This window comes from Ammospiza nelsoni, chromosome 10, assembly GCF_027579445.1.
Source record: "Ammospiza nelsoni isolate bAmmNel1 chromosome 10, bAmmNel1.pri, whole genome shotgun sequence".
NCBI lineage: Eukaryota > Metazoa > Chordata > Aves > Passeriformes > Passerellidae > Ammospiza > Ammospiza nelsoni.
The window spans coordinates 3,500,318-3,518,124 of record NC_080642.1 but is presented as its reverse complement, the minus strand read 5'-3'; the positions used below and the strand labels follow the sequence as shown (position 1 = coordinate 3,518,124).

Sequence of the window (17,807 nt, the reverse complement as noted above, 5' to 3'; positions counted from 1 at the left end):
GCTTTGATTTCGCAGTAATGAAAGGAACTTTCTTTCTGCTCAGAAATAAATTAAAAGCAATAGATTTGAGAGGGGAATGTAAGCAATAACAGGCTTGGATTTCAGAGGAAGGAAATCTATTAACTGTGTTCAAAGAGAGAAGGTATTTAATTGGTGAATAACACAAGTCTGCAATATGGGCTGTTAACCCCCTGGGAGCCAAAAGTGTCACTGCCATCAAAGTTCTGCTAAAAAGTCACCTGGAGACCAGGTCTGCCACCACAGATAATCTCATCCCTCCTCACCAGGGGGTTTCTTCACATTTATTAAAAATATTCCACAGCCTGTCATACCTAGATCATGGCATGCCTACAACTAGGAAAAGCAAAACAATGCAGAAGAAAAGTCAAAGCAAAAACCAGGCAATTTTCTCAAGAAATACTGCAAAAACACATTTCAAGCACATTAAACTGTTGCATAAATAACTAAACTATAGCAACATTCCATAACAATTACACCTAAAGAATCCTGACAAGCTTTTTCCTCTTAGGGTGTATTTTTGGAGAGTCATGTGAGAAGTCCAATCCCATTAAAAGTGAAGGGGCATTCCCCTTTACTTTTTTACCTTAAATGTGCAGATTTAAGAATCATACAGTACTGTGTAAGCTACTATGATTATGAGCAGTGTTTCTAAACCTCTTGTGAGATTTAAAACCATTTTATGATGTCTCTGACACAAACTCAGGAGTTTCTAAAACTGGAAAATATTTACAGTTCAAGTTCATTTTTGATAAATATAACAACTTCAGGCTATCAGATTTTACAGTGCTGTCTTACAGCTATTTCAGAGTTTAGGAGAAAGTCTTGATCTCATTTTTCTCCTGAAGAGCAGGAAAACGTCATAAATCAGGAAAAGCACAGTACCACCACGACACTCGTTCATTATCCTCAAGTCTCCTGACAGTGAATACACTGGGGCAGAAAAAGAGGAAAAGAGCGCTTTGCCATCTGTTAAAAGACTAAATTCAAAATTAATATGCCTCCAGGAGCTGTGAAACAGAAGCTTGAAGTGCAAAGTCCTGAGGAATGGATTCTGTGCTGCAGAGCTGACCAGCATGAGCTCTATCTGCTGGCAGCAGCCTGTAGTGCACAGGCTGAAAAAAAAAAACTATTTCTGTTCGGTGTGATCTTCACAAAGATCAGAAACATCTCAGTCTTCAACAGAAAATTCAAGGGTTGGGGAAATAGGGGATAAAACCACCAGGAATTTTATGCCAATGCATTTAAACCATGCTTGCTAAAATCACATTATCCAAGCCTCAAAGGCTGGAGTGAGGGTTTGCTGCAGCCCTATGGAGTCTGAGCAGACAGGAATGGGAAGAAGGGCTTCAGGTTTCAGCTGAAGACAAGTTATGCAAAATTCAGCCCAAAATCAAAATTTGCCAATGACTCCCTCATCTGCCAGCATCACTTCAACCAAGGTTTAAAGAGAAATACTTAATCCCACTTGATGTAAAAATTTAATACAAAATTAAACTATGGTACACATTTGAATACGCCACTAGCAAACCTTACTTTCACCAGAAAAACTTGCAAATTTTAACTACAAAACCTTCAAGTGTAAGATAACCCATCCAAAGAAGTGCAAGGGGATTCCACTACATTATTCAGCTCAACTGAAAAAAGAAAACATACTTTAAGCCCTTATTTAATGCTAGAAAGACAAGCTTTCCTCACACCTGCAAATTGACATCACCAGAGGTGAAAATAAAGTATATTGGCTAAACAGCCAATACACTGAGACAATTTCTCACCAAGAAATGATTACACAATCTACTTTTCACGTCATTTGGACAGTATTATAACAAAATTCCAGGCTCCAGCTTTAAGTTGTATCTCTGTATACTTTGTGGAAGCATTTCACATTTTGTTTTCTGCACTGCATTTCAAATATTCAAATTGACATGCAATTTTTTCTGCTGCAACAATCACAACTCAGAGGCATCCCCTCATATGGAAACACTTTTCACAACAGCAGTTAATTCTTGAAATGTGGAAAATAGTGGACTTTGCCTTTTTTAATTATACCTTGAAAGGAATTTTTATTTGTGTCACTTGAAGAAAGTGTCCAGAGGCACATCTGTTTGCAGTGGTGCAAAACCAGCTCTGTGTCACTGCACCCAACAGCTGGAGCAGCTGAAGGGCCAGGTTTACTCGAGGTTTGCAGATGCAGATAACATGTGGATGCTAGAGTTTCCTTTTAGGAACGTGATTTATCAGGAGGAGCACAAGAAAGCTGATACTGCCCCAAAGAATTGGAGGAGCTGGAAAACAGTAACTCAGCCAGGAATCCACATCCAGGTGTTCCTTGGAATGCGATCAGACTGCTCGTGGATAAATGAAAATATGCAGATACAACGTGTGAGCAGTAAAGAAAAACAGTTTTATTGCAAGATTGAGATTGGATCCTCTAAAAGCAGAGCAGCCCATTCAGATGCCATCCTGGACCTGCAGAGCCACAGAGCAAGGGGTTTAATGCTGACAGAACCAAACTGATCTCCTGCCTTCGGCAAGGAAATCCTCACCTGGGAACAGAGGAATGCATTCTTGTCCCAGTCCCAGCTCTGAAAGGTGATATTTATTGCACAAAGGGGGTTCCCAGCACACAGCTCACAACTCCACTGCCTCTGCTCTGCCCTGCACCCCTGACTATGAGCAGACATCTGTACTGCTCCAGCTCCCAGGGGAATGTTTGTCTAGGAGAGGATTTACCACTTCTGACAGCAACCCAAGTCCTCCTTTGGTTCCCATTTCTGCCCTGTCCCACAGCTCCCCCTGATTTCTAGATAACCACACATCACACCTGCATTGTCTTACACACCCCAGTTTTGGGCTAGAGAGCTCACTACAAAGTGTCAAAAATGTGCTTTTTATCATCAGACATGGCTAATTCCTCATTTAAAGGCCCAAATACGCTTTACAATGAAAATGGCATATCTGTTCTCTGGTCATTCCAGAGTTCTCTGAAGTTCTATTAGAGGATCATCAAGGGCTAATTGTATGGAAAAGCAGTTGATAGAAATATCTCATAATTCTCTGATCTGTTCTACATTAAATCTCCTCAGGGGGCTTGGAAGCAGAACACCAACATCCCCACAGATCCCTCCCATTCCTAGCTAGGAGCAAATGCTCAAGTTAGCAATGGAACAAAAACAATTATGAAGAATATCCTGTGCAGCCTCAGCCACATAAGATCTCAATCAAAACAACAGCAAAGAACACACTCAGCATGGTGTGTTCCAAGGGATCCATTTGCTGTTCTGATTTCATTGACTGCAGATGACCAAAGTCAAACCAGAATTGTTAGAAAAAGGGGATTCATTTCAAAAATCCTCCTGGACATGTCACTGTTTCTTGGTGAAAGCTGGCAGAGTCACTCCTAAAGGGTGGTGACATCTTGCATTTGTGCTCACACCAAAGTCCCTAAATAGCAAGAAAGTTTGGAGTAATACTTATACTTGCTCCAGCTTGGGAAAATCAGGAAGAAAGGCAGTAATTTCAGAATTATGACTGTTGGGAAAAGCACTGAATGCTCTGACACAGTCTGGGGGTTTGTGTGGCTGCTCCTGATTGCTGCTGGCTGACAGTGCACTGCTGCTGCCACTGACTCCAGCCCAGCAGCAACATCCTCACACAGCATCCCTTCCAGGAGGGAATGCTCCCTCTGCTCTTTCAGTGACACAGCCTTTAAAAAGGTAAAGGCAAACAAAAAATTCTTTGGAGGCAATTCACAGTTAACAGCACCTCCAGCCTCAAAAGTGCAGAATCATAGTTATTACTGCTGTCAAATGCAAACAGATTAATGTAGGCCAATGCTATTCCTCCTCCTGATGGAGTAATTGCTCAGAAAGAGAGCACAAAGCATGCCTGAAAGGAACACAGAGCACTTTTAACAAAGGAAAATGTTTTACCACAGAATGAGCTTAACTTCTCTAAGCACTGTGATGAATACTTCGTGCTCCAGCAAAATGGAGTAATATAAACCACCTTAAAAGCACTTCTGGTAAATGATGTGTAAATATGTATTGCATAGAAAGCCAATGAGCAATAGGCTTGGAAATCTCAATTTTCAGATAGAATAGAGAACTAAACTGAAAGCAAATACAAGACATTAATTATGAAAGAGTGGCATGAAGTTGATGAAGGTAAAACCCAGGAAGACAAGAGAGGTTAGAAATTAGGCTATACACAGATATTTGAAAAGGCTGTTGTCAGGTTGCTTTGAGAGGGGGGTACAACATTCCTTAAAACACAAGTTGAGAAAGGTACACAAGGAAAAGTAAAGGCACACAGGAAACAGTTTCCATCAACATTCAATTTCAACACGCGAAAACTTTAACGGAGATTTCGTGCACGCGGCCAGCTACTTCCTTCTAGAACCCGACCCGAGAACCATCTCGGACACAAACATTCCACCGCGTTTACAACAAAGAGCGTTTGCTGCCCACACCGTGCAGAGCCCCTCGGAGAAAGTTCCCCGGCGCCGCTGCAGCCGCACACGTGCGGGCCCGGCTCTTTGTGCCGCGGCACGATGGATGGGATGGATGGGATGGATGCTCCTCACTCCCCGACCTTCCCGCACGGATCCCCGATCTCTGTCCTGCTGCTCTCCCCACGCTGATAGCAAAGGCAGGAGCTGCCTTCACCTCTCACAGCAAAGCCAAGCCCAGCCCAGCGTTCCCTCACGCAGCCCCGCAGGCCCAGCCAGGACAGCCCCGCGGGTTGGGGGATGCCCGGAGTTGCGGCGAACCCACCCAAACTTTCCCCGGAGCCGAGGGGAGCAGGAGCCTCCCGGCAGGGCCACAGGCGGCGTGTCCCGGCCGAGCCCGCACACTCACACGGCCCCGCACACTCACACAGAGCCCCGCACACTCACACAGAGCCCCGCACATACACTCGCACTCGCATACGGCCCCGCATACTCACACAGCCCGCACACTCACTCACAGAGCCCCGCACAGACAGTCACACAGCCCCGCACAGACAGTCACACGCTCCCACAGCCCCGCACAGACAGTCCCACAGGCCCGCACAGACACTCACATGCCAGGCAGCAGCCGCGGCCCCGCGGCCAGAGCGCAGCCCAGCAGCGCGGGCAGCAGCAGCAGCGCTGGCCCGGCCCGCATGGCGCTGCGGGGAGCGAGGCTGGAGCAGCACCGACAGCGGCTGGAGCAGCACCGACACCCACAGCAGCAGCAGGAACAGCAGCGGCAGAAGCAGCAGCCCCGGCCCCCAAATCATTTAAAGCGGCGGCAGAGCCGCGCCACGGGCGGGGCGGCCCCGGCCCGGCCCCATCCCCGCCCCGCCGGGCCCGCCCCGCAGCGCGAAGAGCCGTGCCGAGCCGAGCCGAGCCGTGCCGTGCCGTGCCGTGCCGAGCCGAGCCGTGCCGTGCCGTGCCGTGCCGAGCCGAGCCGAGCCGAGCCGTGCCGTGCCGTGCCGAGCCGAGCCGTGCCGTGCCGTGCCCGTGTCCCGTGCCGAGCCGCGTCCAGCCGTGCCCGCGTGCCGTGCCGTGCCGAGCCCAGCCCGTGCCCCGGGAGCTCCCCGCGGGAACGCTGCTGTGCTCCTCCTGCAAAGGGAGCTTCCCCTGCTCCGCATCCCGCGGGGATCAGCTCCGGCGGGAGATGGGCAGGGATGCTCTCCATGCCCGTGCAGTCTCCAGCCGCCCGCCCTGCTCTCCCTGCACTGCCGGGATGCTGACGGACACGGATCTTGGCCGCTCTTTATTTCCTCTGGCCCTTCTTTGTTCTGTGCAGAATGCCCAGTGCAATCGTGTCTGAGCGCTTCCGAGAGGTAACAGTGAAAATAAACGCATTGAACATCTTGAGGGAGGGATAACACCGCTGCTGCCGAGAGTTAGAGACAGCAAAAACATAAAACTGGGAACTCAGGAGTGGTTTGTAAATCCCAGAGCTGCCTGCTGTCCTCCAGATCATCCTCTCATCTTTATGATCTCTCCAGACCTTTAGTGCTGTCAAAACACAACTCTTTCCCCTTTACTCTGAGAGAAGGGAGACCAACTGACCTGGAAAGGGAGCTGTGCATAGTAGCACATAAAAAATTGAGAAAAACACACCTTAAGCGTTTCATGATCTAATGCAGGTCTCCAGGTGCATTACAGCACAGCTTCCCTCTCTCCAGAGAGCTGTGACTAACCAGGCCCTGGGCTGTGAACAGCAGATGGGCCCTGAGCCAGCCAGGGCCGAAATCTGCGATTCCTTCGCTTGGTCTCCCCTTGCTCTGAGGGAGCTCCTGCACAAACCTGTGACAGGCACAGCTGGGTGGGTGCACCAGCATCCTCACCAGCCAGCAGTCAGCCTCTGCTTCACAGAGCATTCATTTGTCTCCCTCGCAGCCCTGTAACACGATACACCCACTTCTCATTTTCCACACACTTTACAAGTGGTTTCCTGTATGGTTTTTATTTTTCCAAGGCCTTCGCTGGAGTAGGTAAACATTTACCATTCATAACAAGAAAACTGGTTTTATATTGTTCATTGCTTTGAAGCTTGCATGGACATGATCCCTTGGAGATTTTATCAACTGATTTCTTTTTCATGGGGAAGAAAACTCACAGCTGTTATCTGGCCTTAGAGCAGAATAATTGTACCCTGAAATTTCCAATGAATGGCTGAGGCTTTCTTGTGTCTGGAGTAGTTTTAACTCCACAGGACCTTGTGTTGAGCTAATCTCATTACCTCCCACAGAGAATATAGTTTTTAATCATTTTATTTCTTAAACCCCAGAAAATCTTTCTTCATTAAATAATAGACCTTCATTATGTCAAGGCTGAGTGTTCATTATGTCCTGTGATGTCATCCCAACCTGGATTATTTTCAGGATCACATCATGGCAAAATAGCAAAAGATCTCATTCCTCAGTTGTTGGGGATTTTTCCAGGAGAGGTAAATTAGTCTTTAAAAGAATACTTTAATTTTTTCCTTCTTAAGGAACTTAAACTATTCAACATTGTTCTTCAAAGCTGTGTGTGATCATTACAAACTATACACAACATTTATTATACCCAGTTGTTAGGAATAATGGACCAGCAACATGCGAACTGGGAGGTACTGAAATGCAGAGTGAAGGCCACTTAAGAGATGAGACCTTTGCCTGGGGGCCACACAGCAAAATGCAGCTGCAGCCAAACCCTGGAGTAAAAAATCTCTCCTTTCTGAGGAGACTTTAGCTGCTGTGACCTTGGCATTGTCCTGAGCTCCAAAGCCAACCCAGCCAGTGCAATGTGCTCTTCTCAAATCCAATGCTTTCTCCTCTGCTGTGTTTTATTTGAGAATATCCTGCAGAGCTGTTGGCTTTAATGGGATGACTCCCATGGGTAGAGTTGCAGCATTGGTGGAAGGAGTTTCAAAGCCTCCTGAGATAATTGATCTGCTGGGATCCCAAGTCAGTTAAACCTTCAGACCTGACTCAGAGGTAGAAGGTGACTCATTTATTCCACCTTTTACACTGGGCTCTGGTAAAAAGGGCTCAGGGAACAGCATTAGTGACTTCTTTATATTCCACATCCTTGCTCCTGGTGACCAACCAGGCACCTTCCTGCTGTCCTGAAATTTATTTTCTATAACTTCTGCATCTTTGACCTCAGCATCTACAAACAGCACCCTGGCCACTACCAAAGCAGTCACTGGACAGGTTGAGCAGAGTGAACCTTTTCCTGGCTGGGAAAAGGAGTAAATTAAATTGCATCTTGCTCAGCTAAACCAGCTTTTGAGCTGAGCAGGTAAAGTGCCAATTCCCCTTGGTGGCTTTGTGCAGTTATAATGGGATGCAATTGCCTGGAGTACAAGTGGTTAGGGGAAAAAGAAAACAGCTCGTGCCCTCCATATAGTACTGAAGGACTTTCTAAGGGATGGAAATTGCATTATTCTCCTCTCCTGGTGATCAGAAAATTGTTCTGTCACATTCCAGTGCAATCCAAATTCAGCACATTATTTACAACAACGTCCAGATCACGAATTCTGTAAAAGATTTGGTATCTCTCATAATGTCTCATCCCATCCTCTCCACTTTAAAGCATATTTCCCCCCTCATTAGCATTTTAATTTTGATGTGTAATTTCCTACAAACAGGCTGTGACAGTTGTTGTGTATCCCCAAGCATGAACGAGTGTTGCCCAAAACTTTGAGTCAGTGTCACGCCATCCTGTTCTATTTTCATTTTTCTGTCTAATTCTCAGCATCTCCATTGCCAGTCTTTTTAAATTGTAGCTAGTTACAGGCTTTAACAGTCCAATCTGATATAAAGAAATTTTCGTGCAGAGATTGTAATTAGGAAGGCTGAGCTCTGTTCTGTTATTAGCAGAATTGTGATTTTTGGAGTGGTGGGTTAATTGCTAATAACCATATGCAATGCTTCTGTCAAGATGTTTCCCATTACAGTAATTAACTTAGCAGCTGGGGTAACAGACATTTACCATTTGTCTTCACAGTATCCCTGATTTAGGATTGCTCCAAAACCCTTTTTGGGCTCTGTTTGTGCAATTCCCAGGTGGAAGATGAAAAAGAGGGGAAGCTGAGGAGGGGAGATCTGGGATGAGAAATAGTACCTGTTTCAGATGTAATGTGTCTGTCAGTGGATCCTCAGGAATTCTGGATTTTTCTTCACTAATCCCACCCTTGGACCATCATTTTCATCAGCACCAACAGAATGGAGAGCATGGCAGAGCAGCCTAAACCAGAGAATGTTTTCAGAAATGATTACTCAGCTGCTCAAATTAATCTGATCATTATTGAGGATTTATTAAATGAAAAGTGCAGAATTTTTCATTGCCTATTCATATCCTTAAACCCCAAAATCCCTGTGGTAGGGGATTTTTTTTCTTCATGTTTTGTAGTCAACTATACAGATATAAACATTTTTTGTTAATTACTTCCTTTCTGTGCTGTCTCACTGGAGCTCCTTCTTCCACAGAGTTGTGCCAGAATTACAGTAATATTGTTAAGTATATGGCCAACCTGAAAATTAAGAAGAAAATAAAGTTGTTCTCTGCAGCCAGATCACACGACAGAGCAGTAGCAGTTCTGTTGATTTAATTCATCAACACAATATATTGAAGTAATTCATTTTGTTTACGAGATAATTTTAAAGACTTTTAAAACCATGATGCCAGATTTATCCTTTTCTTTTCTTTTTAAAGTTTGATCTGGCCAGAGCAAATTCTGTACAATGCTACATTAAAGAGAATGTTTGTTAATACCTTTAAAGATGTAAAGCAGCATGCCAAGGGCACGGGAAGCTTTCTGTGTTGCAAGGAATTGGCTTTGCTCCACTGCAAGGAATTGGGGAATGCTAATTTACAGCAACTGAGGATCTGGCCCGTGTTGTTAATCATAATTATGGACTTATTTTGGGAGGTGCATTTTCCAAACTAGTTGGGGGAGACAAGAAAATTAAGTTAAAATTATTTTCTTCCACAGGATGTAAAAGCAGTACATAAATAAATACTTGGTGTGGCAGTAGATCTTTAAAACCTACAATAGTTTCTGGCACTGCAGCGTCCTGTGATATTTTTTCCTCCAGCACACAATAGTAAGTTTCTGATAATAGTGCTCACAGACAGCTTTGATTATAACCACTTGTCAGGGAATGGATAACTAGGAAAATAACACCATATTCAACTGTGAAAAATGCTGCCTGGAGTACATTTACAGAGTGATAATTTCTGCTAATAGCAGCCTCCGAACCCCATCCATTAGCTTGGAGCTGAAATCCCTGCTTCATTTCTGTCCTTGCGAGCATTTCTGCCCTCTGACCCTCTGTCCCTTTCCTTGGGAGCAGCAGAGCCATCCAAGAGTGAGGACAAATCCGTGTGTGAGCGCTGTGGTGGCCATGGGGACAGGGACACTGCTCGTGGGCAGGGGTGTTTGTTCAGTAGGTTTGCATTATTTGGGAATTCTCCGCCAGCATCCTGCTCCTTCCCCGGCCTCCTCCTCCTCCTCCCTGCCAGCTGGAGTCACCAGCTGCACTCTCCCAGTGCCACAGGAGTCTGGGTTTCGTTCGTGTTCCTTAAGAGGAGAGGGCAGGGAGGGAAAATAGAAAAGGTCTGAACAATTCAACCCCAGAGCAGTAGGATCAGAGAATGACAGAGTTGTTAAGGTTGGAAAAGACTTTCAGCACCATCAAAATCCGCTGTCGGCCACCACTGCATTCACCACTAAACCATGTCCTCAAGTGCCACATCCTCAGGCTTTTTGGACACTTCAGGGACAGTGACCCCACCACTGCCCTGGGAGGTTTGTTCCAATGCTTACAACCCTTTCCACAAAGAAATTTTTCCCTAAAATCAACTGTAAACGTCCCCTGGCAATACTTAGGACCTTTTCTTCTTCTCCTGTGGGACACACCTGACTCCCCTCACTACAACCTCCCCTCAATAAGGTGTCCCCTCACCCCACTCAGTCTCTCCAAACAGAAAAATGTTCAAAAAAAGTATTTCTGTATTTCTTTTTGACATAATTAGCAGAAGCCCATTGATATTCGAGTCAGGAGGATATTTCTGTAGGGACCCATTACATCTGATTGGGAAAATAAAATGTTACCCACATCCTCAATTACTTCTATAAAGACCACTGATCTCATTCCTGAGCTTTTCTCTTCAGCATTACTTAACCAAAACTCTGGTAAGAACAGACTCTTGACAATATAATCCTAAAATAAGTTTTATGTTGGCAGGCAATAGCAACTGGGAGTACTTTCATCTATTTCTGGGTTTGGGATAACGACACTCCAATGAGTGGATAATCTGGTGTGCTTGTGTACATTCCAATTAAAATCACACACTGGGGGGAAAGTCACATCATCTCTGACCTACACAGGTGAGAGCCAAATGTACCTCTAAATTTAATGCAGCTATTCCAGCCTTAACACAAAGGAAAGAATTAGGGTTTAGAAAGTTTAGAGCAATCCATTTTTTGGCAGAGCTGTGTATTACTAAATATTTTCTAGGAGGAACTATTTTATTTGGTGTTTAACAATTTTTTTTTCCACAGTGATCTTCTTTTAGCCACACTGATACCCACCTGAAAGCAGCTGAACAAGCAACTCATTCAAAAATTTAGCAGAGAACCTTCATGCTTGTTCATTCAGAGAAACCAAATTTGGGATATTCATGCTAGGGGTGTTTAAAGGTTCATCAAGTCAGGAGATACTGGGAGCCCTTGGAGGCTTGGCCAATCTGATTATCAAATATTCCTGATCCATCCAGAGTACAGGAAATTTCAGAGAGTTATCCTCTGAGAAAATTGAAACAAATAAATGAAAATACCAAAAAAAAAAAAAAAACCAAAAAACCAAAACAAGAAACTCTTAAAATACGTGATAAAAGAGGTTTGCTGGCCCTGATGAATTTTTCAGTTGGTTCAGAGCACAGCTCAGTGAGTGCCAGGGCAGCACTAAAGGGATGAAGTCAATCACACAAAGCAGGCACTAACAACACTCCAGCAGCCTCAGCCTGTTAAAACCCCAGACCCAGCCAGCACTGATACTTCAATCATCCTAATTTATCCTCCGGGGTAGGCAGCCCCCTCAAAATTTGGGTTTTAGATGTTCGAGCTGGCAACTCTCATCTACATCACTGAAAACGCAGTCACAAAATAAATCAAAGTGAAAGAGGGCTCAGAAGTGGGATTCTCCTCAGGGCTTGCCCATCCCTTTGGGACTGCTGGTGGATCTCAGATGTGAGCTGCCTGAGCTCCCCCCTTTGTCTGACACAGTGCTGAGCACATCACTGGCACTTAAAATACTGAAATTCAAAGGAATAAATGCTTTGTTTGTTTGCTTGCAATTAGGAGCTAATGAAATCCCAGGAATACACTTGCAGGTGCTTTGTCACAGAAATGAAACTCGGTAGTGTGTAGCAGGGTGTACCTTCCCTCTCTGCCTGTTCTGCTGACACAACTAGACCACACTTCATTCTCCCAAAGACATTAGAGCATTACTTTACTGGTTTTTCCTCCAAATTACCTGCCTGGCTACTGTCACCATTGATCTTTTAAGTCCTTGACTGAGTAATCAGTCAGAGAGCTAATTAATGTAGTGGCTTGGAGGGAAGGATGAAATGAAAAAGGAGATTTTTTTTCCATTATTCTTGATGTTTTTATTGCCTTTGAAAGGTGCTTTATCCGCAGCATAAAGGAGCATTTGTCTGTGCCTGTTCCTCCTGTCAGTTCACCTACTATAAATCTATTTCTCAACTATTAACAGAAACCAGGAGAATTTCATGGGAATGGTGATACTGAAATCTAATGGAAAAAAGAAATCCAAGACTTTCTGTTTGTTTTTCCCCCATAGACACTCACAGACTGCAGTGTGTGTTTGGAGTGAGTAGCAACTGCAAGACCTGACCCAAATTTTCAGATGGTTTTAGAACTAAAGAGATGTTTTAATATTAAGACAGCTTTGTTATATTTTATAGAAAAAATATATGAAAAAAATGGGTCCTTCCTTCCTTCCTTCCTTCCTTCCTTCCTTCCTTCCTTCCTTCCTTCCTTCCTTCCTTCCTTCCTTCCTTCCTTCCTTCCTTCCTTCCTTCCTTCCTTCCTTCCTTCCTTCCTTCCTTCCTTCCTTCCTTCCTTCCTTCCTTCCTTCCTTCCTTCCTTCCTTCCTTCCTTCCTTCCTTCCTTCCTTCCTTCCTTCCTTCCTTCCTTCCTTCCTTCCTTCCTTCCTTCCTTCCTTCCTTCCTTCCTTCCTTCCTTCCTTCCTTCCTTCCTTCCTTCCTTCCTTCCTTCCTTCCTTCCTTCCTTCCTTCCTTCCTTCCTTCCTTCCTTCCTTCCTTCCTTCCTTCCTTCCTTCCTTCCTTCCTTCCTTCCTTCCTTCCTTCCTTCCTTCCTTCCTTCCTTCCTTCCTTCCTTCCTCTTCCTTCCTTCCTTCCTTCCTTCCTTCCTTCCTTCCTTCCTTCCTTCCTTCCTTCCTCTGCTCCCCATGTGTGATCTGCAACCCCCTAAATTTATCCAGATTCATTTTTAACCAAAATGGGTCAAACTCAGGTGCCTGAACATACAGTTTAAACACCACCACTCAGTTTGCCTTTAGTCTGAGACCAAGGACGTGAAAAAAGGGAATTTCAGAATAGTTTGGGTTGGAAGGGACTTTAAAGATCATCCAGTTCCACACCTTCCACCATCCCAGCGTGCTCCAAACCCCATCCAACCTTGAGCATTTGCAGGGATGGGGCAGCCACAGCCCCTCTGGAATGAACAAATATTCCAAAAGTACTCATCAAGGTCCATGGTTTAAAAGAAAAAGAAATATTCAAATGCTAAGGACCAATTTCTCCTAAAAGAATAAATGAACTATTTAAAAGTTAGCAGTACAAGGATCCTGTTTTCCTTATGCTGGATATCTAAGAAGCAAAAAGTATTCTTGTTGCTGTAATAACTCTGATACATGGGGAAGTATTTAATTTCCTTTATTGTCAAGGAATTCTACATGCCCTGGAACAGCTCTTTTAATCCACAGGGTTAACCCCACACTGCCATGCACACAGAGGTGGGTATTTACATATTCTACAGCAGGATTTAAACACTGCTGTCCACAGGGAGCTGATGAACCGAAAATGGTTTAATAAGCTTTCTCTTAAAATTCTTCGGGGAGGCAGATATTAACATCAGCAGTATTTGTTGCTAAATGCAAATAAAATCATGGTGCATGTGGGAATTGTGCTGCCCATGCTCCAGCAAACAGCGAGCCCAGGGCTGCAGCAAGCAAGTGGCAATTAAATATTTCACACATGCCTGCATGGCTCTTTATCCACAGAGCCATGGCCACATCCAGCAACAATTAATGGTGTTGGGATGGAACCCACAACTCATAATTCTGTGATTAACTCGTGGAGAAACTCAGTTCTTACAAAGGTTGACACAGGAAGTGTCTGAGAAACCCAGAACTACACAAAAAGAAATAGAGCAGTCCAAAAAGCAGCCTGCCCTCCAAGAAAATCAGCAATGCCTGGGCTGAGTACTGCAAACTGAGCATGTTTTATTAATTCCAACATCAAGACAACAATAAATTAAGCACCTAGATATACAGGGGGAAAAGGCAATGTCAGCAGTTACAGGCTTTTTAGACCTGACCTCCTAATTTGTGCAAAAATCAAAAATATTTCTGAAGTTTACTATAATTAAAGATTAATATAAACGCTGTAAAGTTCTGAAAAGTTTATGAAGCTAAACCTTGCCAAACTAACATAACATTTTTCTTCTATTATTGACTTTTCAGATGCAAACTCTGATCTATACAGACTTCAGCAAAGCATTTCATAGATACAAAAAATTCCTTGTTTAACCTTGAGCAGTTCTCTGTGCAGGAAAAGCTAAGGAGGATATTAATGGTGAGGAAAAAAGAGGAATTGTTCAGTTGTGGGATGCTCATTAATAAATTTCCAGTGATGAGTCTCAAGGAAAAAATAGGAACATCTTTGTCCCTGGCACAAGAGATGGAACCAGTCTGGTGGAGTTTGCTGTGGAAAAGGCTGATGAGGATGGGAATCTCATCCTGGAAAAAACAATATTACTTTGAGGCTGAGATCTATGGACAGCATGGATGGAATCTAAAGCCATGAAAAGCTGGATGACACACGGGGACTACGAATAAGTTCTCCTACTGGGGGATCTTCTGAGCTACCTCATCCAATTTTGACTATTCAGGAGCTGGAGAAGAGAATTCAACATGATGCAGACATGGAACAGGACTATTAGGATGAACCAAACAGCAGGAAAAGAGAAGGAATTTGATCTGTTTAGAGCAAAGCTAAGGCTTGTTTAAACTAGCATGATGGCTTGAGAAGGCTGAGATAGATGAGAGGGTAGGCAGAGTCCCAGAATGAAGCAGGGATTTACCCAAAGGATCTCCTCCATGGATGCACCTTGGGCAGCACCAGAGCCCAGCCAGGGCTGCACCCAAGATGAACCAAAATGGCCCCAAAATGCACGAGCGCTGCCGGGGTCTGTCCCTGGGATCAGCTCTGCTCCATTTGCACCTTGCAGTTCATTGTCCCATTGCAGCTTTAGCCCAGGCAGTCCCACCCTGCTTGTTTTTCTCTCTCCAGCCCACGGGGTTTGTGCTCCTGGGCTGAGATTTGGGTCATTTGTCCTTGGTGCCCAGCTGGAGCAGGAATTGTTTTGTCTCCCTGCTCTGTGCACAGAGCTCACCATCCCACAATATGGAGCTCAGACCCACACACTGAAGCAGCACAGAACCTGAAAATTACAAAAGCTCAAACCTGAGGCATCAGCAGGATGAAGGTGAGGGAGGAGAAGGGAATTGCTCTGTGGGTGCTCTCTTAAAGCACAATGTGATAGGGGATGGAACAGGATAAATTTCAGGGACACCCAGGAAGGTTGGCACAGTAGAAGCCAAGGCTGGCACCAGAACCAGCCAGCCCAAAGCAGCCACACAGATGTCTGAGCTGGTATAGCCTAGTGCAAGCAATAGCAGCAAAATTAGAATTAGCATGGAGGAAATTTGTAAATTCATTAAAGGAATTCTAAAATATGTTTTTGTGTGATAACAAGGAACTGGGTTTGGTGACCAGGCAGTGCCTCTCAAGCCCTCCCTCCTTGCTGGGTTTCAGCTGTTTAATTTGGGATCCTATCACCATAACCAAAGTGTGCTGCAGCCTCAGGTACCAGAACAACACTGATCTCCTTCTGATAACTCCTGTGCTCCAAACTGGGCTATGCCTCAAGTACCTGCAGGAAATAGCTTTGGTGGAGGCCAATTTAACTAACTGTCAGTGACTACCTGAATTAAAAATCAAGCCTTTTGCTCCTTGAAATGGGAATAATCAGTTTGATTTGTGTTTGGGTGCAAGAGAATCCTGCACCTTGCTTGGGGATGTTCAGCCTTGTGTAAATCTAAATAATAACCAAAAAATAGACAACCAACCCTAACATTAGAGCATGCCATGATGTTTTCTCTAAGAGAAATTTGTTTGTCTTTTAGATCATGAAAGAACACACAGAGGCTGAAAAAATCAAAGACCAAATGCTGTTTGCAAAGTCAAATTTGCATGGACACCTATCATGATAGCAAGGGTGGCTACAGCAGAGGTGCCAAGGCAGTCCAAACCTGCTGGCTGAGCTTGTTTGCAGTGTTCCTGACATTGGGAAATTATCAGTTTTTATAATTTAGTTAGAATTAGTAAATAAAATGTGCCAACTTGCTTTTCAGTGCAGCAGCACCTCCTTTTTGGACCATACATTTACTGCTCCAGGTTATCACTGCAGGGCTGTCAGAGGCTTCTATCACATCTGGATCACAGCAGCAAGTTACCTCCTATATTTTCTTTATCCCCAGCAATGATGCATGCAGGACAAACTGCTGTGGATTGATCAGCAGTTACAAACTTGATTTTGTGGATCTAAACAACTGCAGAACATTTTGTGCAACAGCATTTTGGTACTGAACTCATGAGAGGAAAATTCGACAGAAACATTTAATTTCATAAAGCTGGCGTGTTAGACAACACTCATTTAACATCAATTAGTGTTATAGCTGGTAATTTGGGCCAGGGCAGTATAAAATTGTCAGGCAGAGCTTGGTGTGGGCATGTTATGGATAAAGGGGATGCCCTGTGGGTAAAGGGGGATGCCTCTGCAGCTGATGCTCCTCCCCTGTCACACACTCTGTGTGTGCTGAACAGCAGCAGGACACTGCTCCTGTTATTAGGAATTGCATCCATCTACTCAAACCCAGTTTGAAAGCAGTTTCTCTTTGAGTACATTATATTCAGTGGAAAATGGGATTTGCTTCCCAACTGCTTGGGATGTATTTTGTCTGTTGCCACCAAAATCTTTAAATCTTTAAACTAAGGTGTTTATTGTATTTTGTCTAAGTGTTGAGCACAGCAGTGATATTGTTCAGATATACATTATTTACTGATAAACCATCCTGTCCTTCTTAAGGCTTGGTTTTACTTACTGAAAGGTCAGCAAATGCAGCATGGGAGCCAGAATCTGATCGCTTAGGAATTAAAAGTTTATGGGAATTGGGTTTGCTTCCTTGCTCCCAAAGCTCATAGGTGACCTGAAATGAGTCATGAGAAGGGTTGTAAAGTTGTAAAAAGGTAAGTTTAGCTTATCAGGCTGTTTAGCCCCTAAAGTAGAGCTGCAGGATCTAAACTTGGAGGAGAAATGGATCCACAGCATCACCACAAGGAAGCCATGTAAATTATCGCATAGGAAAACATAAGGGACAAAGATGTGCCCTAAATCTCACTTTCCTCTGGCCCTAAACACTGGGCTATGAACAAATTCCTGTCTGTTTGGGCTCTGCAGTCTGGCATTACCCTGATCTTTATGCTGAGTGATCACTGATAATTCAGCAATCTTTAGATGAGAGGTCAAGGCCAAGTCACCTGTTTTTCAGCTCAGTGCCTTCTTCTGCTCCTGCTCTGAGCACCTCCACCCTGTCTTGGCTTTCTCTTCCTCTCAGCATTTCTCCAGAAATTTGCAATTTCTCGTCCCAATTTCTCCTTTGTCAGGTTTCTCCAAAGGTGAAGACTGGCAGAAGCACAGGAAACACTGAGGGAAGATATTTTCTTTTGAACTGTTGGGCAAGAATGGAGTCCTGTGTTGAGGATAAATCCTGACTCCATGGCTTGTGGAGAGGTTATCTCAGGCAGCACAGAGGGGTGTCAGCAAGGGGCAGGCAGAGCCCTGCTCAGAGCACAGGCTGGAACAGATTGTTAAAAGCATCAGGGAAACATCACCAGAAAAATCATGGCCATTGTGAGCTTTGGGCTGGCAATTCTC

At 44.4% G+C, this 17,807-nt stretch overlaps 1 protein-coding gene across 1 annotated transcript in view; it reads right to left on the bottom strand.

The window, feature by feature from the left end:
- The window catches only part of LOC132077649 (multiple epidermal growth factor-like domains protein 6), a 189,718-nt gene extending 184,502 nt beyond the window's left edge, over window positions 1-5,216 (bottom strand). The window contains exon 1 of the mRNA XM_059479473.1: window positions 5,083-5,216. Coding sequence (XP_059335456.1) covers window positions 5,083-5,165 — 83 coding nt within the window. The 5' untranslated portion in view covers window positions 5,166-5,216. The remainder of the gene's footprint in view (window positions 1-5,082) is intronic.
- Window positions 5,217-17,807: the final 12,591 nt, after the last annotated feature.